The sequence below is a fragment of the Jaculus jaculus genome, chromosome 6 (assembly GCF_020740685.1).
Source record: "Jaculus jaculus isolate mJacJac1 chromosome 6, mJacJac1.mat.Y.cur, whole genome shotgun sequence".
Taxonomy (NCBI): Eukaryota; Metazoa; Chordata; class Mammalia; order Rodentia; family Dipodidae; genus Jaculus; species Jaculus jaculus.
Genome location: NC_059107.1, coordinates 16,453,594 through 16,478,162, shown reverse-complemented (window position 1 = coordinate 16,478,162; position 24,569 = coordinate 16,453,594). Strand labels below are relative to the sequence as shown.

At 46.6% G+C, this 24,569-nt stretch overlaps 2 protein-coding genes across 5 annotated transcripts in view; one reads left to right on the top strand and one right to left on the bottom strand.

Annotated features, from left to right (window-relative positions):
* Positions 1 to 3,445, top strand: part of Pwwp2a (PWWP domain containing 2A) — a 43,336-nt gene extending 39,891 nt beyond the window's left edge. For all 3 annotated transcript variants that reach the window (XM_045152872.1, XM_045152870.1, XM_045152869.1), the window contains one exon: positions 1,651 to 3,445. In XM_045152872.1, the coding sequence (XP_045008807.1) occupies positions 1,651 to 1,664 (14 nt within the window). In that variant the 3' untranslated portion in view covers positions 1,665 to 3,445. The remainder of the gene's footprint in view (positions 1 to 1,650) is intronic.
* A 10,046-nt stretch (positions 3,446 to 13,491) lies between these two features.
* Positions 13,492 to 24,569, bottom strand: part of Ttc1 (tetratricopeptide repeat domain 1) — a 35,734-nt gene continuing 24,656 nt past the window's right edge. For both annotated transcript variants that reach the window (XM_045152531.1, XM_004657485.2), the window contains exons 5-8: positions 24,497 to 24,533; positions 22,724 to 22,872; positions 18,533 to 18,587; positions 13,492 to 14,100 (exon numbers count right to left, since the gene is read on the bottom strand). In XM_045152531.1, coding sequence (XP_045008466.1) covers positions 13,967 to 14,100; positions 18,533 to 18,587; positions 22,724 to 22,872; positions 24,497 to 24,533 — 375 coding nt within the window. In that variant the 3' untranslated portion in view covers positions 13,492 to 13,966. The remainder of the gene's footprint in view (positions 14,101 to 18,532; positions 18,588 to 22,723; positions 22,873 to 24,496; positions 24,534 to 24,569) is intronic.

The window sequence follows — 24,569 nt, the reverse complement described above, 5'->3', positions numbered from 1 at the left end:
GAGAGAGAGAAAGAGACAGAAAGAGAATGGGCGCACCAGGGCTTCCAGCTGCTGCAAATGAACTCCAGACGCGTGCGCCCCCTTGTGCATCTGGCTAACGTGGGACCTGGGGAACTGAGCCTCGAACCAGGGTCCTTAGGCTTCACAGGCAAGTGCTTAACCACTAAGCCATCTCTCCAGCCCTCATTTTTAAAAAAATATTTATTTATTTGAGAGAGAGAGAGAATGAGCATGCCCAGGCCTTTAGCCACTGTAAATGAACTTCAGACTCTGGCTTTCTGTGGGTCCTGGGGAGTCAAACCTGGGTTTTTTGGCTTTGCTGGTAAGCACCTTAATCTCTGAGCCACCTCGCCAGCCCAAATACCATTATCTTTGATTTAAAATGCATTTGACCAAAAAAAGTTATCTTTTACGTGGATCACTTCTTTTGGAATTTAAACGTTTATTAGTAAGTACTCGGGATCCCACGTTGAGAGGCATAACCAGGATTATTGAGGATTTCAGTGGACTCTACTATGTGGAGGTTGGCAGCGTTGGGCATTCTGGTTGTGCTACTCCTCAGTACTCTCTATAAGCTGGGCTCTAGAAGTGGGCGAAGATCGCTTCTCCTGGAACTCAGGGTACAAGGGATCAGTCTGACCTGTGTGCACACGCTGTCCTGATGCCTCTGGGGGGGGCCTGCACGGTGCATAACCTGGAGCTGGTTTTCATGCCGTGCGTCAGTGTGCTGCTCTTTTTCTGTGTTTTGAGTACAATTACGAAATAGACAAAAGTCAATTTACTTAAGACCATAGGCAGCCAGGTATGGTGGTACCTCCCTGCATTCCTAGCACTTTGGATGTCGAGGCAGGAGGATCAAGAGTTGAGGGAAGCCAGGCGTGGTGGCACACGCCTTTAATCCCAGCACTTGGGAGGCAGAGGTAGGAGGATCGCTGTGAGTTCAAGGCTACCCTGAGAATACAGAGTGAATTCCGGGTCAGCCTGGGCTAGAGTGAGACCCTACATGAGAGCCTATCTCAACAACGAAACAAACTGTTAGGCTAACTATGCTGGAGGAAGGCTGCTGCTGTTCCCTAGTGTCCAAACCAGCATCTCCAACTCGTTGTTTCAACATAAAGAACAAAGATGAAATTCTGCTGCTAGGCAAATATTCTTAAGCACATATAACCAACAAAAACCCAATTCCGGGCTGGAGAGATGGCTTAGCGGTTAAGCGCTTGCCTGTGAAGCCTAAGGACCCCGGTTCGAGGCTCGGTTCCCCAGGTCCCACGTTAGCCAGATGCACAAGGGGGCGCACGTGTCCGTTTGCAGAGGCTGGAAGCCCTGGCGCACCCATTCTCTCTCTCTCCCTCTATCTTTCTCTCTGTGTCTGTCGCTCTCAAATAAATAAATAAAAAATAGGCAAAACAAAATTTAAAAACAAAAACAAAAAACCCAATTCCTTGTGAGGGTGACAGCCATTTTACTTGTGCTAGGATTTGCTTTGATATGTATATACAGATTTGGAGGGGCAGTAAGTTGTGTTCTCAAATTAATAACATAATTGGCTAACTTATGTGCAATCAGGTATGATCCTACAGTCTGGCCTTCTTTGCCTCACAGTGCCCCATGCTTAACTCCATTTCCTTCCTTTTGTTTACTGTATTTCAGCACAAAGGCATTAGCAGTCTGCTGGCTTCTGGGACCTGTACACAGACAGCGACAGGACCTGCACACAGTGACAGCGCCAGTGTCAGACTGAATGAGACCAGAGCCCTGAGGCTGCAGTAGGACGTGCATGTTAGGGCAGTGTTCAGACCCGTCAGCTGAAAGGGGTGTTGCACATCTCACTGACCGAAGACAAGGTATTAGGGAGCATTTTCTTTCTGAGATCAACTGCGGCAGGCAGTGCGTTCTGCACGGAGGAGAAGCCGTGTGAGCGCCGTGCTGGAGCCCACTGAGCGAGCGTTACGTCGGGAACCCTAGACAGCAGCCGCTTCTGACGGGAACAGTGCGGACGAGCCTGAAAGGCGCCAATGGTGCAGAAATATTGAATTATTTTCCTACTTAACTTTTGTGCTTTCTCCAAGGTTTATGGTAATCATTTCTCATCTGGCAAGGTCTGTTCAGAGTGGCTCTCCTAGTGTTCCCTCTGGGTGCCCGAAACCAGGAGAGGTGATCCAGGAGCATGCCAGCCAGTGGGTGGCACGGTGCCCACCTGCATACAAATGTGGATCTTCTCTTTACTACAACAGGGCTGTATTATCTTGAATATATGTTTGCTTGTTAGGACATATTAAGATGTATTTATTTGCCACTAGTATTTAACATTTTGTGCACATTTTCCTAATTATCTTTTTATATTTTGACTCCAAGTGGATAGGCTAGTGTTGATCTTGGAATGAAAGTGAACACTCCAGGAGCTCGTTCTTCATTCCAGAGCTGGAAACTTCCATTATCGTCTCCGTCTCATTGATTCGTCCTGTTCAGAAAAGGTGACAGCATCTGAGGTGCTCTGGACTTTGTCCCAAAGAAATTCTTACAGGTGTCAAATTGGACTTGGTTCTGGGGGACAAGTGGCAGAAACAGATCCATAAAGACAGCCTGAACGTAGTATGCATGGAGTGTGAATTCTTAATAGAGAACACAGGTTTTTTTCTTTTTAAATCTCTTCTAAATGCATATTATGAAAAAATTCTTAATCTTTCTTTTTTAATGAATGGAGAAAACTAGATGGACCTGTTAGTACTACATTTCTAAAGCATTTTATATTTGATGGTGCCGTACTTTTAATAATAAAACTGAAGTTTTTTAGTGGCAATACTGATTTATTTTTTAAACCAGAAGGATAATAACACCATATTGATTACTTACTACAAAAAGAAAAAAAAAAAAGGAAAACAATGCCAATCCCCACCCCCCCCAAATTCATTTGAAGCAACACAACAGATAAGTGCACACTTGGGCCAATGTTCAAACTTCCCACAGTCTTACCAACCCACCAACCCCAGCTCAGGGTTAACAAAAGGTTCTGGGTAGTCTTTACATGATGTTTCATAACTCAAGAAGAAAAGGCACGCAGTCTGGAGTCTAGTGAACTTAGAGAAGTCTGGACTGCATTCTAAAATACCCTTTTGGAAAATTCTATATCATGAAGTCATTATTATGTATCTTATCAGATTGGCTCAGGAACTGTAGCAGCAGGGAACCGTGAGCTATTAAGGAGCCGCTTGCTGTGCTGTGTGGTACCCTGCTGGGGATGGCCCAAGGCAGGCTTGTCCGCCTCTCTGACGTCCCTGAACATGAGCAGTACCTTCAGCCTCACTTTGAGCACCAGCTCTCCCATGCCATGGTAGAATTACACATGGATTGTATAATGAAGATTTTTAAACTTTAGAATTCTTTATTTGTAGAGTGATGGCATGGACCAAGAAATAATATTAAAGAGGCAAAAAAAAAAAAAAAATACCCCAAAACTGGGAGAGGTGAAGTTTTCAGTATCTACATGTTTTTTTCTTGTTACAGATTTGCAAAGGTGTTTTATTACAAACCAGATTGTCTTTCCTTCTTCCTTCCTTCCCTCCCTCCCTTCCTCCCTTCCTTTCTTCCTTCTTTCTCTTTCTCTCTCTCTCTTTCTTTCTTTCATGACACTTGGTGATGTTTAAATCTTGACCTACCATGTTGCAACTTCACTTACTGCTTTGGTTGCTTAATATTTAAGCTTTGCTTCCTGCTACTTTTTGTCTGTCTCGTCTGTCTTTCAAATCTTCACAAGCCTATTTCATTTTGTAGACTTGAATGACATTGTTTCTCATCTTAACATGCTCAGAGTTAAATGTTAAAAAAATGTTGTGAGACATTTATCCAATAAAGTCTTTGATATTTTTAAAAATTTAGTCATTTAAAAACTTACTTTGTAAGGGTTTAATTTTTTAAACTTTTTTATTGACAAGTTTCATAATTATAGACAATATAAACCATGATAATTCCCCCCTCTCCCACTTGCCCTTTCACAAATCCACCCTACATCAGACCCCCTCTTCCTCAGTCTCTTATTCTGATGTCATCATCTTTTCCTCCTATTACGAGGGCCTTGCGTAGGTAGTATCAGGCACTGTGAGGTCATGGGTATCCAGGCCATTTTGTGTCTGGAAGAGTGCATTGTAAGGAGTCCTACTCTTCCTTTGGCCCTTACATTCTTTCTGCCACCTCTTTCACAACGGACCCTGCGCCTTGGAAGGTGTGATAGGGATGTCTCAGTGCTGAGCACTCTTCTGTCACTTCTCAGCACCATGGTGCATTTTGTGTCATCCCAAGGTCACTGCCATCTGAAAAGAGAAGCTTCTCTAACCAAAAGTGAGAGTACCATTAATATAAGTGTAAACATTAAGAAAAGTGCTTACAGGGCAGTTTAGTGGGCATAATATATGCATTTAGTCAGCAACAGGTGTTACACCTCTAGGGCTTATGACCGCCCCTGTCATAGGCTTTTGACTAGGTTTTCAGTATCAGGCATGAGGTCCCTCTCAGAGCAGGCCTGTTGTCCAATTAGAGAGCAGTTAGTTTCCCTCATAACAGACATGGCACTAATGTAAGTAAGGGTTTAGTTTTGAATTTTTTTAAACAGTACAATTCACCCAATTTTTGTGCGTTACAAAGCTGTTTTCAGTGGCAGTGTTGCCAGGGAGAACAGCCTGTAAGTTTCTAACATTGTTAGACTTTATGGGACCTTTGTGACTAAAGATAGAGGACAGGTGAACAGTCCAGTTTGGACCTTGCCCATGAAATCCTGCTTTTCTGATGGAAAAACCACTTGCCCTTCAGAGTTGAGAGGTATTGGTAGTTTATTTATTTATTTTTCTTTTTTAATAGAGAGAGAGAAGAGAGAAATAGGCAGGAGGAGAGAGAGAGAATGGGCACGCCAGGGCTTCTAGCCGCTGCAAACAAGCTCCAGTTGCGTGTGCCGCCCCCTTGTGCATCTGGCTTATTTGGATACTGGGGAATTGAACCTGGGTCCTTTGGCTTTGTAGGCAAGTGTCTTAACATCTAAGGCATCTCTCAAGCCCAGGTAGGTTTGTTAACTTTAAGGTATACATAGCTGGGGTGGTGTCCCACATGTCATGCCAGCACTTGAAAGGTGGAGGCAGGAGGACAGTTGTTCAAACTCATCCTCAGCTACTGAGCAATCTTGAGACCAGTCCGGGTTATGCGAAAGAGACCTAGTGTTAAATGAAAATGGGCTGGGGAGATGGCTCAGTGGTCAAAGGCACTTGCTAGTTCCCAAGCATTTGTGACCCCAGTGCACAGGTGACAGTGGGAGGCAGAGGCAGGACAGTCTGGAGCTCCCGAGCAGCTAGTCTGACGTCCCTCTGTAGTTGTGTACTTCGCACCACCAGAAGAAACCCTGCCTCAGAGAAGGTGGAGCAGACACCTCGGGGTCCTCTGACCCCCCACGATTGCTGCAGCACCCATACCCGAACACACAAATGAATTATTATTTACTTATTTATTTATGAGATACGTTATTACCCTAGCCAATGACCTTGAACTCAGTGATTCTCCTACCTCTGCCTCCCAAGTATTGGCATTCAAGGCATGAACCGCCATGCTTGGCCAAACAAAAAACCAAAGCAAATGTAAAAAAAAAAAAAAAAAAAAAAAAAGATTTATTTGTATGGGTAAACTTTGTGGTTTTTCTTTTCTTTTCTTTTTTTTTTAATCCTTTCCTGATTATTGAACTCATTATCATTTGCAAGCAGAGAGAGAAATTCAGTACAAAAGAGAGGGAGAATGAGTGGGCGCACCAGGGCCTCCAGCCACTGCAAAGGAACTCCAGATGCATGCGCCACTTTATGCATCTAGCTTTATGTAGGTACTAGGGAATTGAGCCTGGGCTGTCAGGCTTTGCAAGCCAGTGCCTTTAACTGCTAAGCCATCTCTCCAGCCCCTTCTTCCTATTTCAGCAAGGAAGTTCTTTAGAAGACTGCCTGTTATTACAGAGCGTGCCTGGAGTCCCAAGCCTCACGCATTCAGTTTATCTAGGAAGTATACGTAGGACGCCACTGGACTCTGGCTGCACTAACACTTAAGTTTCTCAGTGGTGAAAGTGGAACTAGAAATGCTCATCCTGGAGGGCCTTTGGGAGACACTGTTGTGTCTGTACTGGCAGGGGGAACAAAGCCAGGTGTGTTGTGCACACCTTTAGTCCCCTGCACTAGGGAGGTCGAGATGGGAGGATCGTCAGTAGTTTGAGGCCACCCTGAGATTATATAGTGAATTCTAGGTCTTACAGCGAGATCCTACCTTGAAAGACAAAAATAAAAATAAAAATAGGGAGGGGGGCAACAAACCAGGCCTGGTGGTGCACACCTTTAATCCCACCACTTGGGGAACCTGGGCTAGAGTGAGACCCCCCACTTTGAAAACACAAAACAAAAGAATGAGAAATGAGTGCTGAAGCAATGTAATGTCACTGGTGCTGGTCCTCAGGCCAGTGCAACTTCATTCAGTTCATACTAATTCTTCTTTTTGCCTTTGGAAAACACTTCACATACAAAGCAGGCTGAGAGCTGGGAAGATGGCCTAGCAGTTAAAGGCACCTGCTTGTGAAGCCTGCCCTCCCCAGGCTTAGTTCCCAACTCACACACATAAACCAGCTGCAAAAAGTGACATGTCTCACATTTGCTTGCAGTGTCAAGAGCTCCTGGCGCGCACACACACACATACTTAAAAAGTAGGCCATTATTTAGCTTTTATATCTGATGCCTCCCTCTTTTTATTTGGTTATTTATTTATTGGTTTTTTGAGGTAGGGTCTCACTTTAGCTCAGGCTGACCTGGAATTCACTATGTAGTCTCAGGGTGGCCTCGAACTCACTGCGATCCTCCTACCTCTCCCTCCCGAGTGCTGGGATTAAAGGTGTGTGCCACCATGCCCGGCTTGATTATTTATCTGTAAAGTTTTGGTTTTATTTATTTGAGAGACAGAGAGCCAGACAGATAGAACAGGCACAGCAGGCCTCTAGCCAATGCTAATGAGCTCCAGATGCATGTGCCACTTTGTGCATCTGGCTTACGTGTGGGTGCTGGGAGAATCAAACCTGGGTACTTAGGGTTCACAGGTAAGCAAATGGCTTAACTGTTAAGCCATCTTTCCAGCCCCCCTCCCTTTGAAAATATTTCTTTCTGGGCTGGAGAGATGGCTTAGTGGTTAAGCGCTTGCCTGTGAAGCCTAAGGATCCCGGTTCAAGGCTGGATTCCCCAGGACCCACGTTAGCCACATGCACAAGGGGGCGCACGCGTCTGGAGTTCGTTTGCAGTGGCTGGAAGCCCTGGTGCGCCCATTCATTCCCTCCCTCCCTCTCTCTCTCTCTCTCTCTCTCTCGATCTGCTTTCTTCTGTCACTCTCAAATAAATAAAAAAAAAATAAAGAATTAAAAAAAATATTTCTTCTCTCTTTTTTTGTGCTTTGTTTAAAAATATTTTTACTTATTTACTGGAGAGAGAGAGAGAGATTGGCAGATAGAGAGAATGGGCACATCAGAGCCTCCAGCCATTGCAAACGGACTCCAGACGCATGTGCCACCTTATTCATCTGGCTTGCATGGGCCCTGGGGAATTGAACCTAGGTCCTTAGGCTTCACAGGCAAATGCCTTAACCTCTAAACCATCTCTCCAGCCTAAAGAAATTATTATTATTATTATTTTCCAAAGTAGGGTTTCACTCTAGCTCATCTGATCTGGACTCGCTATGTAGTCTCAGGGTGGCCTCAAACTCAAAGAGATCCTCCTACCTCTGCCTCCCGAGTGCTGGGATTAAAGGCGTGCAGCACCACCCCTGGCCCCTTTTTGAGACAGTGTTTGTATGTGGACAAGGTTAGCATTGAACTTGCTTCAGTCAGGCGTGGTGGCACACACCTTTAATCCCAGCAAGACCGTACCTCAAAAAAAAAAAAAAAAACCAGAAAATTTGCTTCAGTTCTCTTGCCTCCACCTCCTGAGTGCTAGGGTTAGTTGTGTACCACCACGCCTGGCCTTCTCAGGGGGTTCAGCTGTGTACACATCAGTCTCCTGTAGTGATGGGTCCCCATTCCAACTAACTGCTTGTTCAGGCACTTTGGTATCCACAGCACTGCACCTATAAGACAGAATACTGTCAGAGGAAGAAAGCACAGTGCCTTGTAAAGCCAGTTTGCAGAAGCAACTTTTTTTTTTTTTTTTTTTTTTTTTGAGGTAGGGTCTCACTCTAGCCCAGGCTGACCTGGAATTCACTATGGAGTCTCAGGGTGGCCTCAAACTCAAGTTGATCCTCCTACCTCTGCCTCCTGAGTGCTGGGATTAAAGGTGTCTTTTTTTTTTTTTTTAAATAGTGTCTCATGTGGTCCAGGCTAATTTCAACTCAAATTTGCTTTGCTTGAGCTGGAGAGATGGCTTAGAGGTTCAGGCACTTACCTGAGAAGGCTAAGGACACAGGTTTGATTCCCCAGAACCCCCGTAAGCCAGATGCACGTGATGGCACATGTATCTGGAGTTCGTCTGCAATGGCTTGAGGCCCTAGTACACCCATTCTCTTTCTCTCTCATAAATAAATTAAAAAATTCTAACCAGGTGTGGTGGTGCACACTTTTAATCCCAGCATTTAGGAGGCAGAGGCAGGAGGATTGCCCCATGTATCAGTTTGGCACCGCCCCCCCACTTGCCACAGTAGGACAGTGGTGTTTGGGGTGTTCAGGTCCAGGTGTTCACATTTGGGACGAATGATTTCCTTAAGAGTCCTTCCCCTTCTTCACATCTGCCCTGATGACTGAACCACAGGTGGGCCGGCCTGCTCAGCAAACACCTGGGAGCTGGGCTGAGGAACGGGGAGCAGCTGTGGGGTGTGGGCTGCGGTGGCCGAGGCAGGTCCGGCTGCGCTGCTAGTTCCCCCAGTGAAAGGAAAAGAAAGCCGGGGCTATTTATAGTTCTGGCTTCTTAGCTTGCAGTCTGGGGAGGGTCTGAGAAAATCGTAAGGTAATCTTAGAAAAATAAGCCACATATCCCATCACATTGCTGGCAGAAAATACCCTACCAAGAGCAGCTTGTGGGAAAAAGGTTTATTTTGGTTTACAGACTCAAGGGGAAACTCCATGATGGTGGGGGGAAAACCATGGCATGAGCAGAGGGTGGACATCACCTCTGGCCAACATCAGGTGGACTACAGGAGAGTGTGTCAAGCACTGGCAAGAGGAAGCTGGCTATAATACCCATAAGCCCACCTCCAACAATACACCACTTCCAGGAGGCTTTAGTTCCCAAAATTGCCATTAGCTGGGGGTGTAACTTTCAGAATACCTGAATCAAACCCCCACGCCTAGCTTTAATACTTACAGGGAGATTACAGTTTTTGATTTGTGAATTTTATTTTTATTTATTTATTTATTTAAATTATTTTTATTTATTTATTTGAGAGCAACAGACAGAGAGGGAAACAGGCAGAGAGAGAGAGAGAGAGAATGGGTGTGCCAGGACCTCCAGCCACTGCAAACGAACTCCAGATGTGTGCACTCCCTTGTGCATCTGGCTAACGTGGGACCTGGGAAACCGAGCCTCGAACCGCGGTCCTTAGGCTTCACAGGCAAGCACTTAACCGCTAAGCCATCTCTCCAGTCCCTGATTTGTGAATTTTAAAAAGGACATTTTAGGACTGGGAGATGGCTCTGTGGGTAAAGTGATTTGCCGTGCAAGCCTGACAACCTGAGTTGAAATTCACAGCACCCTCTAGAAACCAGGCCTGGTGGCTCACTCTGATCCCAGCACAGGAGGCAGAGGCTAGCTAGGTGGCTAGCTTGTCTAGCACAATTGGTGAGCTCCTGGCTCAGTGAGAGAACTTGACTCCAAAAATAAAGATGGAAGGCGGGAGTGGGCTCACACCTTTAATCCCAGCACTCAGGAGGCAAAGGTAGGAGGAGCACCATGAGTTTGAGGCCAGCTGGAGACTACAAAGTGAATTCCAGGTCGGCCCGGGCTAGAATGAGACCCTACCTCAAAAACAAAACAAAACAAAAAAACCACCACCATAACCCAAAACAAATAAAAACAACCCAACACTCTGTGCAAGCCTAAGGTAAGCCATCATGGAGTTTCCCCTCGAGTCTGTAAGCCAAAATAAACCTTTTTCCCACAAGCTGCTCTTGGTAGGGTATTTTCTGCCAGCAATGTGATAGGATATGTGGCTTATTTTTTTTTTTAAGATTACCTTACAATTTTCTCAGACCCTCCCCAGACTGCAAGTTACGAAGCCAGAACTATAAATAGCCCTGACTTTCTTTTCCTTTCACTGGCTTTCACAGAGAAAACGCTGAGGACCCACAGAAACATCCCACTTGGGAGGCAGAGGCAGGAGGAGCGCCATTAATTCAAGGCCACCCTGAGACTACACAGTGAATTTTAGGTCAGCCTGGGCTAGAGAGAGACCCTACCTCAGAAAAAAGGTGGGGGGGGGGGCTGGAGAAATGGCTTAGCTGTTAAGCACTTGCTTGTGAAGCCTAAGGACCCTGGTGGGAGGCTCGATTCTCCAAGACCCACATTAGCTAGATGCACAAGGGGGCGCATGCGTCTGGAGTTTGCGTACAGTGGCTGGAGGCCCTGGCGCACCCATTCTCTTTCTCTCTTTCTCTGCCTCTTTCTCTCTGTGTCTGTCGCTCTCAAATAAATAAATGAACAGCAACAAAAAAAGAACAAAACAGATCTGTAAGTTTGTAATGTGCTAATTCATGCCTGAGCACATGCAGTGCATCCTACAGGCACAGCTGGCAGGGGAAGACTGCTGGAGATCTCGTGAACACAGCCGTCGCGGTGGTCCATCGTAGTATAGTCTACCACCAATCCTGCAGCCCAAATACACAAAAGCTTAAAAAACTCATTTCAAGCCAGGCATGGTGGTGCACGCCTTTGATCCCAGCCCTCACGAGGCAGAGGTGGGAGATCATTGTGAGTTTGAGACCAGCCTGAGACTACATAGTGAATTCCAGGTCAGCCTGGGCCAGAGCGAGATCCTACCTCAAAAACAAAACAAGGGCTGGAGATGGCTTAGCCGTTAAAAGACTCTTGCCTGCAAAGCCTAAGGACCCAGGTTCGATTCCCCAGTATCCACATAAAGGCAGATGTACAAGGTGGCACATGCACTGGAGTTCCTTTGAAGTGGCTAGAGGCTCTGGCACACCCATTCTCTTATCTGCCTCTTTCTCTTAAAAAGAAAAAAAAAAAAAAAAAGAAAAAAATTCAATGTAACTCAGGAGGAGGATAATGGCTGAACTGCTCTGCTTACCTCCAGGGCTGTGGGGGAGTTGCTGACTCACTGGGTGGTCTGTGCACATGGTGACTTCAACTAGGTAGGTAGGCTGTTTCTCAGGAGGAAGAACTATGCCACTCTAGATGTGCATCAACTTTTAGACTTTCTAAGTGCAGTTTTCAAGATGAGCATGGATTGTGGTCTCAAGGCAGGCACATGCTCCTCCTGAAGTCCAAAGAGATGCTATTCTTTTTTGTTTTTGAGGTAGGGTCTCGCTCTAGCCCAGGCTGACTTGGAATTCACTATGTAGTTTCAGGGTGGCCTTGAACTCAATGTGATCCACCTACCTCTGCCTCCTGAGTGCTGGGATTAAAGGCATGTGCCACCACACATGGTTTGTAATATATTTTTTTTTTTTTTTTACTTTTTTTTTTTATTTGAGAGCGACAGACACAGAGAGAAAGACAGATAGAGGGAGAGAGAGAGAATGGGCGCGCCAGGGCTTCCAGCCTCTGCAAACGAACTCCAGACGCGTGCGCCCCCTTGTGCATCTGGCTAACGTGGGACCTGGGGAACCGAGCCTCGAACTGGGGTCCTTAGGCTTCACAGGCAAGCGCTTAACCGCTAAGCCATCTCTCCAGCCCTTGTAATATCTTTTAATACCAAATTTCCAAGTCTTATAAACTGGTAGGTTTTGGTGCTAAGAATATAAATATGGGACTGGGAACACGGCTCAGTGGATAAAGCACTTGTTGCAGAAGCTTGAGGACCCAAGTTTGGATTCCAGCACCCACATAAATGCCTGGCCTGTAATCCTAGCACTCAGGAGGGTTCTCCAGGGTGAGCTGGTTAAGTCACTAGTGCAGTCAGTCCCACTGAAAGACCTTGGCTCTGTAAGTACAGTGGAGAGCAGCCCTGGCCTGGAAGTTGCTGAGCCCACTTTAGATGCCAATGAGGTCAAAACCTCTACAATGCCGGGAGGCTATTTGCTATCTTCCTGTCGTGAGCGGAGCAGGACTTTCAAGATACATGACGTGGAAGCAAGCGACACTCCTGCTATCACCACCAGGAACACAAGAGGCCAGCAAAATGAAGATTCCCCTCCTCCAAAAACATGTCTTTGCTTTACATATCTTCATTAATTCATATCAACAGGTTTCTTGCTTTTCCGAAGGAGGGTCTCACACTTGCCCAAGCTGACCTGGCTATGTTGTCTCAGGGTGGCTTTGACTCATGCCAATCCTACCTCTGCCTTCCCAGTGCTGGGATTAAAGGTATGTGCCACCATGCGGCTTCTTTATTTTTTTTTTTAATATTTAAACCAAAAGAGGGGTAGGACTGCTTACAATGCAATTGTTTAGACACAAAATGGCCTCAATATTCATGTCCTTTCAGTGCCTGGCACTACATTAACAAGACCCTCATAACAGGAGGAAAAGGTGATATCAAAATAAGAGACTAATGGAGAGATGATGGTGAGTGGATTTGTGAAGTTCAGGAAAGTAGGGGAGGGAATTATCATGGTTTGTTGTCTATAATTATGGAAGTTGCCAATAAAAAAGTTAAAAAATATATTATTTGCAAGCAGGAAAGAGACACAGAGAGAATGGGTGCACCAGGGCCTCCAGTCACTGCAAACAAACTCCAGATGCATATACCACTCTGTGCAGCTGGTTTTATGTGGGTACTGGGGAATAGAGACTGGGTCATTAGTTTGCAGGCAGGTAAGCAGGCACCTTAACCCCGAGCCATCTCTCCAGCCTCACAGTAACATGTTTGCTTAAATAAATGTTAGGCCGGGCGTGGTGATGCACACCTTTAATCCCAGCACTCGAGAGGCAGAGTAGGAGGATGGCTGTTCAAGGCCACCCTGAGCTAGAGTGAAACTCTACCACGAAAACCAAGAGGACAAAACACGGTGGTGGATGCGCGTGTGCAGAGGCAGAGGGCGACAGTGGGGTGCCCCTGTACCACTCCTCTGCTTTGTTTCCTGAGACGGCACTCTCACTGAGCTTGGGTTTATGGCGAGCCGTGACCCTCACGTCTCTCCCACACGGAGTCAGAGTTAAGGGCAGCTACGCCATGCCAGGCTTGCCGCGAGCCCTGCACCTCCCATCTCTCCCTTCGGTGCTGGGGCCACGGGCCGGCACGGCATGCCAGGCTTTTCCAGGGCTGCTGGGGTCTTTGAAACCAGAAGTCCTTCTGGAACTATTATAGCGACAAAATTCACAACACAGCCCAGGCTGTCACAGAAAAAGCTTTTATTACCACAGAGGAAACCAAGGAATGCTGGAGCCCCTGGATGGCAGCCTCTGAGCGTGTCAGCAGGGAGGGTGGCAGGAGGGGACCCTGTACATCACGTGTGGCCGTCACGCGACTGACAGGCTGAGTGGCGGGGAGAGGCCTTCGCTGGCCAGCGCACTTGCGTGACTCCAGTAGGTCAGCGTCGACAAGTGGCTTTCTCCTGGACAAAAGGACAGCCAGAACCAAGGACAACAGCTGCACAGGCACCACCTTAAAATGGAAATCAAATAAGCCCCCGGCATCAGGAGCACATTCCACCCATCGTAAGACATGAGCGAGACGGCGGCACAGGCACGTGGCTGACTACGTAGCCTTTCTCGTAGATAAGATGCTTTGAAACGTTAACTGGCAGGGCCTTGCCCCTTGCAAAGGGCACACGACTTCCTAGTGGGAGCTCAAATTACCGCTATATTTGTTATCTATTGTTGTTGGGATTCTGAACAAAATTGATGGAGTAGGAGCCAGTGGAGGAATCCTGTTTGATCTGGAAATTTTCTGTGGAGAGCCCAAAAGGCCGTAGAACCAAGTTCCCAAGATCTTTTAGTTTGCCTGCAATGCAAAAGAAAAAAAAATAATAAAACTTGAGCGACGGCAGGAATGAACAGAAGCAGGAAGCCACTAACCAACCTTCCTTCTTGACTCCTCACAAAATATAAGCTACAGAAATGCCAGTCCTTCCCCTCAGTGGTACTGTCACCTACTCTTGAGTCTCAGTGACAGTGGCTCCCTCCAGAGAGAGAAAAGCCCCCTGCTGGCCAGAACTACCAAAGGATCTGGGCCTACAGGGTGTACGCAGAGGCGGTTAATCACAGCACCCAGCAGGGTGCGGGCGCCATGCCACGCCGGGCCCCGAGGCCAGCGCTCCCCACCGGGCCTGCTCTCCGTCACGCGCACACTTCTGAGCACCTTCGCCTGCACTGAAGACCTCGCGCACGCACACAGCCACCGGTGTCCCCTGCTCCAGCTTCAGACTTGACCTGCTCATCACCTGGTGACTTCATGCAGTCAGGTCAAAGCCGAGGACACCCCAAGAACAGCCGGGGTTCCTCAGCTGCCCATGGGAGCTTGCTGGCACTGCCAGGTGACCTCAGAGACCCGTAAGGATTTGTGGAGCAGTGGGATGGACTATTTCAAAGAAGGAGATCTTGACTGGGATAAGTTGGATATAAGGTTTCACTCTTTCTACTGCATTGTTACTACTTTTTGTTTATTGGTGCTCCCAGGCAGGGTCTCACTGTAGCCTAGGGTGAACTGGAACGCATTGTGTAGTCTCAGACTGGCCTCAAACTCACAGCAGAATCAGGCCTAGTGACCTGTGGTTGTCATGCCACAGAAGGCCACAAATAGCTTCAGAACAGAACTTTCAAAGTTGGCCAAGTGACTATGGGGATGTTTGACTGTTGGGTTAATAAAGACTATGGGGGCTTTTAAAGTTGGACTGAATGCATTGTGTTTTACATCATGGATGGTGTTTAGTTCATGGGAGCCAGGGGCAGAATGTAGTGGTTTTAGTCAGTGTCTCCCCCCCCATAAACTTATGTATTTTGTGCATCTGGCTTATGTATGTTCTGGGGAATTGAACCTGGGTCCTTTGGCTTTGCATGCTAGTGCCTTAACCACTAAGCCATTCCTCTAGTCCTTAGCTGATGATAATTTGGGACGTGGTGCCTTGCTAGAGGACGTGTGTTGTTGGGTGTGGGCTTAGGGATGTTGTAACCAGCTTTCCCCTCACCAGAACTTGGCTCATGCACCTGCTGCTCTTGTCCACTTGCTGTGGCACAGGTGATGCCCAGCGTCTGCTCCTGCCACCCTTTCCCCTGCCATCTTGAAGCTTCCCCTTGAGACTTAAGTCAAAATAAATCCTTTCCTCCCATGAAAAAAAAAAAAAAAAAAAAAAAAAGTTGGCCAAGTGAAGACTGCATGTGAAGCACGTGGCTGAAGGGCGCGTGGCCGTTCCAGTCACTGCTGATGGCCACGGTGTAGTCACCATCAGGGGAGACTGACCCTCATTATGCACTCACACACATGAACTGTCTGCCTGCCTTTTTTTTCCCCTGGATTTTTTCAAGGCAGGACTCACTCTAGTCCAGACTGGCCTGGAATTCACTCTGTAGTCTCAGGCTGGCCTTAAACTCACAGCGATCCTCCTGCCTCTGCCTCCCAAGCGCTGGGATTAGCAGCGAGCACCACCACGCCCGGCTGTCGGCCTGCTTTTAGAGTTGGGCGAGCGCTCAGAGAACCAAGCGGCCTCCCTGTACCCGAGACAGGCTCACTTATCACAGCAGTCTCTGCCACACCTGCTGCGGGCCCCTGTGCCTCCCCACCCCAACAGCAACCAGATTGCCTTGTTTCCACCCGTAGCTTACCTGGCACTGTCATCCAGCATGGACGTGCCAGCATGAACCTACTAAGATCACACCACTGCATTGGAGCACCAGCAGCAGAGAACACAGACTGCTTGTCCGCCAAGCTGCTTAGGCCAAAGCCTGCTGCCTGGTGCAGACTCAGTGCTCATCAGTATGGACTTCTCTGCCTCCAAGCAACACTCTGTCCCCAGAACCCACGAGGTTCATTATGAGTAATACTTGGGACACCCTGACTTGGCAAGATGAAGTTTACCCTTCAGATAAGCAGGAATGCTCTGTGTGCGCACGCGCATGTTTGGAGACAGGAACTTGCTACGTACACCCCACTGGCCTTGAACCTGTGGCACTCTTCCTGCCTCTGCCTGAGAGCTGGGGTTACAGTTGTTATAGGTTCGGCTTTCATCACGTATATCGCATCTCAACGGACAGTGGAATGAATGCCATCCACATGTGGGACACTCTCCCGACTTCAGACCCTGTGACAAGAGAAGCTTGGTACTTCCTGCACACTCATTCTGGGCAAGGTGACAACCTGCAATGAGTTGGCTCTGTTCCTTCAGTGGCAACTTGTCAAAAAATGACACCTGGCAAGCAGCAGCTCACCACAGAGCTCTCTGTGACATGAGGCCTGGTGAACTGGAAGAACCCCATTCCCACACGCTGGCTTTCTCATCTTTCTCTGCTACAGCACAAAGGGAGAAAAAGAACACTCGGCGCCCGACCGCCTCACTGTGCACAGGTGTCTCTCCAAGCAGAGCCAAGACCCTGCCACAGGTCCCTACGCCCACACTGGTGGCCTCTTCAGTTTCCTCACTTTGTAGTCAATGTGCACATCAGGGGTCATCAACCTTGACAGCGACTGAGTGAGACAGAACACCTGAGGCTGTAAAAACAGAGTGCTGGGCAACTCTCTCCTGAGACCCTCATTGCCCTGGCCCCACTGGGGAGGTCACATTTGCTGGGCCTCTTTCTTTGGCTCTGGTGTGTACAATGCTGTTCTCCTAAGTGCCTCCCTTTCTTTTTAATCCTCTTGTTGAAAGTCTGTATTAAAATATCTTTGGGTTGGAGAGATGGTTTAGTGGTTAAGCGCTTGCCTGTGAAGCCCAAGGACTCTGATTTCAGGGTCGATTCCCCAGTACCCACATAAGCCAGATGCCTAAGAGGCACATACATCTGGAGTTTGTTTGCAGTGGCTGAAGGCCCTGGTGCACCCATTGTCTCTCTGCCTCTTGCTCTCAAATAAATAAGGATAAAAACAGAATTGCACCTTTAATCCCAGTACTTGGGAGGCAGGGGCAGGAGGATTGCCATGAGTTTGAGGTTACCCTGAGACTACCCAGTGAATTCCAGGTCAGCCTGGGCTACCAAAACCCACACCTTGAAAAACTAAACACACACACACATACACACATATCTTTAAGAAAATTCCATCTCTTAAAAAAAAAAAGTTCTGGGGGCTGGAGAGATGGCTTAGTGGTTAAAGTTATTTGCCTGCAAAGCCCGATGGCCCAGTCTCAATTCCCCAGTACCTATGCAAAGCCAGATGCACAAAGTAGCACATGTGTCTGGAGTTTGTTTGTGGTACCAGGAGACCCTATGTACCCACTCTTTCTCTCTCTTAAATAGCCAGGCATGATGGCACTCAAATTTAGTACCAGCACTCAAAAGGCTGAGGTACGAGGACAGCTGTGTGTTCAAGACCAGCCCAGGGCCCAGCTCCAGCCCTTTCTCCTATTTACTTCACATTCTTTTTTTCCTGTCTTCTCTTCTCAAGCCCTAAAAATTTTCAATGAAAATTTTCCTCCATTCTGACACTACTGACTGTAATGACCGAATCCTGAATGAATTGAAAACGTTAAGGTATGATTACTCAACAGAGAAACTTAACTGTACTTATGAATTTATGGGAATAGAGGCTGGTGGTATTTTAAGTTGGAAGCTTACTTGAATTCCAGAATGAAAGAAAAATTTCCAAGAAAAATAAAGTGGAAGCTTGGTTGCTGAAAGAGCGGATACCCAAATTAAGTCACGCTACTCTATCAGAAATAAACATGACTAAGAGAGCCAGGCGTGGTGGTGCATGCCTTTAGTCTCAGCACTCAGTAGGATGAGGAGGGAAGAGAGTTGTGAGTTCAAGACTGCAACACAGTGAGTTCCAGGTCAGCCTGGGTTAGAGTGAGATTGCCTCCAAAAATAAAATAAGGGCTGGAGAGATAGCTTAGCAGTTAGGTGTTTATCTGCAAAGTCAAAGGACCCAGGTTCAATTCCCCAGGACCCACATAAGCCAGCACCTGGAGTTCATTTGCAGTGGATAGAGACCCTGGTATGCCCATCCTCTTTCTCTTATCTGCCTCTCTCTCCCCCAATCATAATAATTTTTTTTTAAAAGCAAATAACCAAGAAATCATTAACCCCTCATATCTCTGTAAATGAAGGTCTCAAAGGTATCATACACACATATCTTTGTTCTCTTAGAGTGGTGAGAGATCAAATCCAGGACTTTACTTCTGGGCTACACCCCAGCACCTCAAGCGATGTGGAGTGGATAGAAGGACTGACGCCCACCCTCGTTTCCCAGCTGCTGTGGGTGGCAGTAAAGGAGGCAGGCAGCTCACCTAGCATCTCTTCCTTCAGTCTTTCGTTACGTTCTTCAATTTGCCTGGGTAGTCTCTGAGGGAAAAAGAGAAGCAAGGGTGTGGTGAAGCATCCTTCCCTTTTCTTTTATATTTGAAAAACATTTAAACACATGATGCATGATCCTATAAAGTAAGTTAAAAAAAACACACGTATGAGTCGGGCGTGGTGGCGCACACCTTTAATCCCAGCACTAGGGAAGTAGAGGTAGGAGGATTACTGCGAGTTCGAAGCCACCCTGAGACTACAGAATGAATTTCAGGTCAGCCTGCACTAGAGTGAGATGCTTCCTCCAAAAACCCCGCAAAAAGCAAAACAAAACATGTATGTGTCACGTGTGTGCGACATCCAAGACAGGAGCATTGTCTAGTTCACTTTTAGTCTCAATTTCTAAGAATTTTTTTCTCAGAGACAGACAGGTGTTGCTCTGTAGCCCAAGGCTGGCCTTGAACTTGCCACAATCTTCCTGCTGCAGCCTCCTGGGTGCTGACAATACAAAGATGTGCCACAATGCTGGGAACCTTTTGTTGTTGCTGTTGTTTTTGAGGTATGGTCTTGCTCTAGCCCATGCTGACCTGGAATTCATAGTCTTCAGACTTGTCTCAAACTCACAGTTTGCCTCCTGAGTTCTGAGATTAAAGGCATGAGCCACCATTTTGCCAGCTCCTGGGAACTTACTGTCTCTTTCTCTATTTTTAAAAATTTTTATAGACAACTCCCTGGGAACTTTTAAATTGGTGTTTATTTGCCATTTACTGCAATGGATTTCATAATAGCTTTTTTTTTTTTTTCCAAGGTAGGGTCTAGCTCTAGCCCAGGCTGACCTGGTATTCATCTGTAGTCAGGCTGGCTTTGAATCTGCCTCCCAAGTGCTGGGATTAAAGGTGTGCACCACCACACCTGGCTCATAATGACATTTTTTGTTTAAAGGATATATTCTGGCCATATTTACTTTATCAGTCTCTCGTGTCTGTCCATTCCCCCACATTTTCAATTCTTAGTTTAACTCTATCTACAGTAAAAGGAACTCAAAAGAGATTTGGAGACTAAGCCACACACGGTGGCACACACCTCTTATCCCAGTACTTGGGAGGCTGAAGCAGGACTGCTGAGAGTTTGGCCAGGGTTACACAAGACATCTTGTTTCAAAGATGCCCAAACAAAACAAAGTGATGACTTTATAAGGAAAAAAAAGATTTCCTCAAATGAAACACATCAGGGTGTGGTGGTATGCGCCTTTGATCTTAGCCTTTGAGTCAGAAAGAGCCTAAGTCTGAGGCCAGACTGGGCTACAGGGCAAGATCCTCTCAAAACCAAAAAAGAGGGCTGAAGAGATGGCTTAGTGGTTAAGGCGCATACCTGTAAAGCCTAAGGACCCAGGTTTGATTCTCCTGATGCACATAGTGGCGCATGCATCTGAAGTTCGTTTGCAGTGGCTAGAAGCCTTGGTGTGCCCATTCTCATCCCCTCTCTGACTGTAATAAACAAACAAAAATAAAAGCTTAAAACAAAAGGAACAAAAAAGAAGGCTGGAGAGATGGCTCAGCGGGCAGCAGTACTTGCTAGACAATTATGAGGACCGACCTAAGTTCAGCTCTCAATATTCACACAAAGTGAATAAACTGAAGCCTGGGCTAGAGCAAGACCCCACCCTGAAAGGCCAAATAAAGAACAAGAAAAACAAGGCAGGAGAGAATCAATGTGAGAAGCTTTTCAATCGTCATCTAGCTCAGGGCTTCTTAACACTGTCACCACTGCCACGGTGGGCGGGACAGTTCTCTGCATGAAGGGCTTCTTAGCAGCACCCCCAGCCCTTACCCACTGCATGACAGCTGCACCCTCCTAGTCAGGACAATTACAATGTCTTTGGAGCATGTGTGGAGGCAGAGGTAGGAGACAATCACCATGAGCTTAAGGCCAGCCTGAGACTACACAGTGAATGCCGGTCAGCCTGGGCTAGAGCAAGACTCTACCCTGGAAAGAAAAAAAAAACGAAACAATGTCGTTGCGCATTGCCAAATGCCCCAAGAATCACAAATGTCCTGGATTTGAATGGCTTCTGGCCACATCAGGTCTGTAAGTGGGCCCACACTCGGATCACAGTAGTAACTTCGTTACAAACTCTCAAGGGTTGGGGACATGGCTCTGTGGCAGAGCGCTTGCCCACTATGCATGAAGCCTCAGGTACCACAATGAAGGTAAAACCACAAAACAAACCGGGTATGGTGGTGCACACCAATAAGCCCAGGATGGGGAGGCTGAGGCAGGACCACTGCAACTGCACAGTGATCACCCGGCCACCAGGGACATACAGCAAGAGCTTGCCTGAACCCCTGTCCCCACAACTTGAGCATGTGAAAGCCAGTGCTTTTTTCAAACTTATTTAAATATCCATTATCTTTTGGGCAATAACACATAAGCATTTCTCTCTCTCTGCGGTACATACTTTAGGAATATGTAGCGACCTAGAAATAAATAAGGAGTGGTGATAAAAACAGTCAATCTGGAGCTATTATGGGGAGAGCACATGACAATAACATTTAGCTTATTAAAAACTGAGATAAAGCTGGGCGTGATGGCTTTAATCCCAGCACTTGGGAGGCAGAGGTAGGAGGATTGCCATGAGTTCAAGGCCATCCTGAGACCACATAGTGAGTTCCAGGTTAGCCTGGGCTAGAGTGAGACCATACCTTGAAAAACAAAAACAAAACAAAAGTGAAGTAAGTTGGGAATGGGGAGATGGCTCAGCAGTTAAAGGTGACTGTTTGTAAAGCCTGATGGCCCAGGTTTGATTCCCCAGGAGTCATGTAAAGCCACATGCACAAAATGGCACATGCATTTGAAGCTTGTATTCAGCAGCCATAGGCCCCGATGTGTTCATACCAGCTGCTCATAAGTAAATTAAAAAAAAAAAATTAAAATGAGATAAACCAGGTAAGATAAGCCAGATAAACTCATGCCTTTAATTTTAACACTTGGGAGGCTAAGGTAAGAAGATTGCAGCGAACCAGCCTGGGCTAGAGTGAGCTCCAGGTCAGCCTATGCTAGAGTGGGACCTTGGGTAAAAAAACAACAAAAATAAAACAAAGCAAAAAGATAAAAAAGGAAAAAAAAATAAGTGAAATAAAAATAACCATGAAGTTTGGAAACAAAAGGATGTCTGTAAGGACAAGAATGAACACAACAGCAGCATTCTGAGAAAGGCTGACGTGGGAACTTAGGATACAGTCAACTGGAAACCACTGCACATCTGGTAACAAAACCGACACCTGGTGAGTAACGAAGGAAAAGGAGGGGTAGAAAATGATGTTACCCTTAAGCTACAAAGACTCTGGCCTAACTGTGTAACTACAGTGGGCAAATCTCCAGAAGGCAACAGTGAAATGCATTTCTTGTCAGCCCAAGTCATTAAAGACTTACATGGGCCACTTTTTAAAAGTTTACTTATTTTTTTTGAGGTTAGGGTGACCTGGAATTCACTATGTGGTCTCAGGGTGGCCTCCACCTCATGGCAATCCTCGTACATCTGCCTCCCAAGTGCTGGAATTAAGGGCGTGCTTATTTTTTTGAGAAGAGGTTCATTTATATCACCCAGGTTGGCTTGGAACTCCTGGTTTATCTGCCTCAGCACTGGGATTTATAAGCACAGGCCACTTTCAGAATGGAGAGTAAATGGTACGTGGAGACTGTGGGTGGCTAGGAACCACACCACACTAAAGACCGATTTCCAAGGGGTCCGATAATGCACACCTTTAATCTTGGCACTCTGGATGCAGAGGTGGGGGACCACTGTGAGTTTGAGGCCAGCCTGGTAGTACAGAGTGAGTTTCAGGTCAGCATGGGCTACAGTGTGACCCTGCCTCAAAAATAAATACAGAAAATAAAATAAGATAAGCAAAAAATAGGCAAATAAAGATCTCTCTCTCTCTCTCACACATAATTTATTTACTTTTTAGTTTTTTGAGATGGGGTCTCACTGTAGCCCAGGCTGACCTGGAATTCCCCATGTAGTCTCAGGGTGGCCTTGAACTCACAGTGATCCTTCCACCTCTGCCTCCTGAGTGCTAGGATTAAAGGCATGCGCCACCACGCCTGGCTCCTAACTCTCATATATTTTGATAACCAAACAAAAGGGATAGAAGAAAACTCTTTTTTAAAACACTGAGCTTTACCATACAAGCTTCTCTTGCTTGATGTACAGAGGGGTCTTTCTCTAGTACAGATTTGTAGTCTTCCAGTGCTTCGTCCAGCTTGTCCGTCTGCTCGTACAACTCCGCTCTCCGCAGCAGTGCGCGGATGTAGCTGGGGTTTAACTGAATTGCTGTGCAAAGAGAAGAAATAATTGTTACCACGAACAGAAGGGACCTGTGTATCTATAACTATATCAAATTCCTCCACCAGTCGTCCTCAGAGTGTATGGAAGGAGCCATCTGTCAAAGCCCACACCCGAGGGGGCAAGCTTTGTCCTTAATAGACTTTGAGGGCTGGAGAGATGGCTTAGCGGTTAAGGCACTTGCCTGGGAAGCCTAAGAACCCAGGTTTGATTCCTCAGAACCCATGTAAGCCAGAAGCACATGGTGGAGCATGCATCTGAAGTTCATCTACAGTGGCTAAAAACCCTAGTGTGCCCATTCTCTCTCTAATTAATAAATAAATAAAACTAATTTACAAAGACAGAGTTTCATGAGCCAGACAGACCTGCTGCTGCACCTGCTCTACCATGACAGAGCACCACAGCAGGAAGACATGACATGTGACACACGGGGTGGCCTGAGAGATGGCGCAATGGTTAGAGCATTTGCCTATAAAACCTAAGGACAAGGTTTGATGTAAGCCAGATGCACAAGGTGGCGCATGTGTCTGGAGTTTGTTTGCAGTGGCTACAGGCCCATTCTCCCTCTCTCTGCACCTTTGTCTCAAATAAAAATAAATAAAATATTATTAATTTAAAAAAATCTGTGGACACGCTAGGCGTGGTGGTGCACACCTTTAATCCCAGCACTTGGGAGGCAGAGGTGGGAGGATCACTGTGAGTTCGAGGCCACCCTGAGACTCCATTGTGAATTCCAGGTCCAGCCTGGGCTAGAGTGAGACAACCTCGAAAAACCAAAAACAAACAAACAAAATCTGTGGACGCTGACATTTTGTTCTTCACTCCTCATGAAATGATGCTTTTCTTTTAACTAAATTTCTGACTATCCAAAAATATACAAATCATTCTTAGTTTGTGGGTTATATAAAAGTAAGTGGTAGCTAGACTGGCTTGTGGCTCTGGACTGCCACACCTGGGGCTCAGCTTTATGTCCTGTTAAGTGTTTACTAATCTTTTCCCCAGCCCAGCACAGGCCAGAACACAGCTTAAGCACACCGGGAATGACAGACTTGGATTCTCTCAGAAAGTGCTTAGACAGCCTCACTGAGGAGACCGAGATGGACAGGCCCAAGCAAGGAGCCAGGCTGTGTGCAAGGCAGGAAATTCAAAACCAACCAAACAAAAACAGTGACCCCACTCCTGGGAGCGTCTACAAGAGCTGAGATGAAAGAAAAATGTAAATGAAACTTGGGTATCCTACAGAACAGGCTTGCTTCATTGTCTAGATCCTATAACTCACCTACAGAACTGTCCCAAAACAAACCTGACCCTCACCCCCGATATGTCCCTTCCCTACCACACAGATAGGAACCCTGTAACAGCAAGAGGACTTTTAATTTGAATCATAAAAGGAAAGAAGTTTGGAGGCCCCAAGAAGTAAATCCTGCTCTGCATTGAGTTCTATGTCAAGGCAGCGTGGCGGCAGCTCTTTGCAGACTAACAATTCACTCAGAAGCATGCCGACTTGAAGCCTACTCACTCCCATCCTTAGAAAATGCTGTGCCAAAGAGCCCAGGAGGAGGGCACACTGCCTGATGTAAAGCTCTGTATGCCAAGAGAACTAAAGCAGTACCTTTGCTGCAGTCACTGATGGCCATCTCCTTCTTGTCCTAAAAGGAAAGACAACATTAATACGTGTTCCTCTG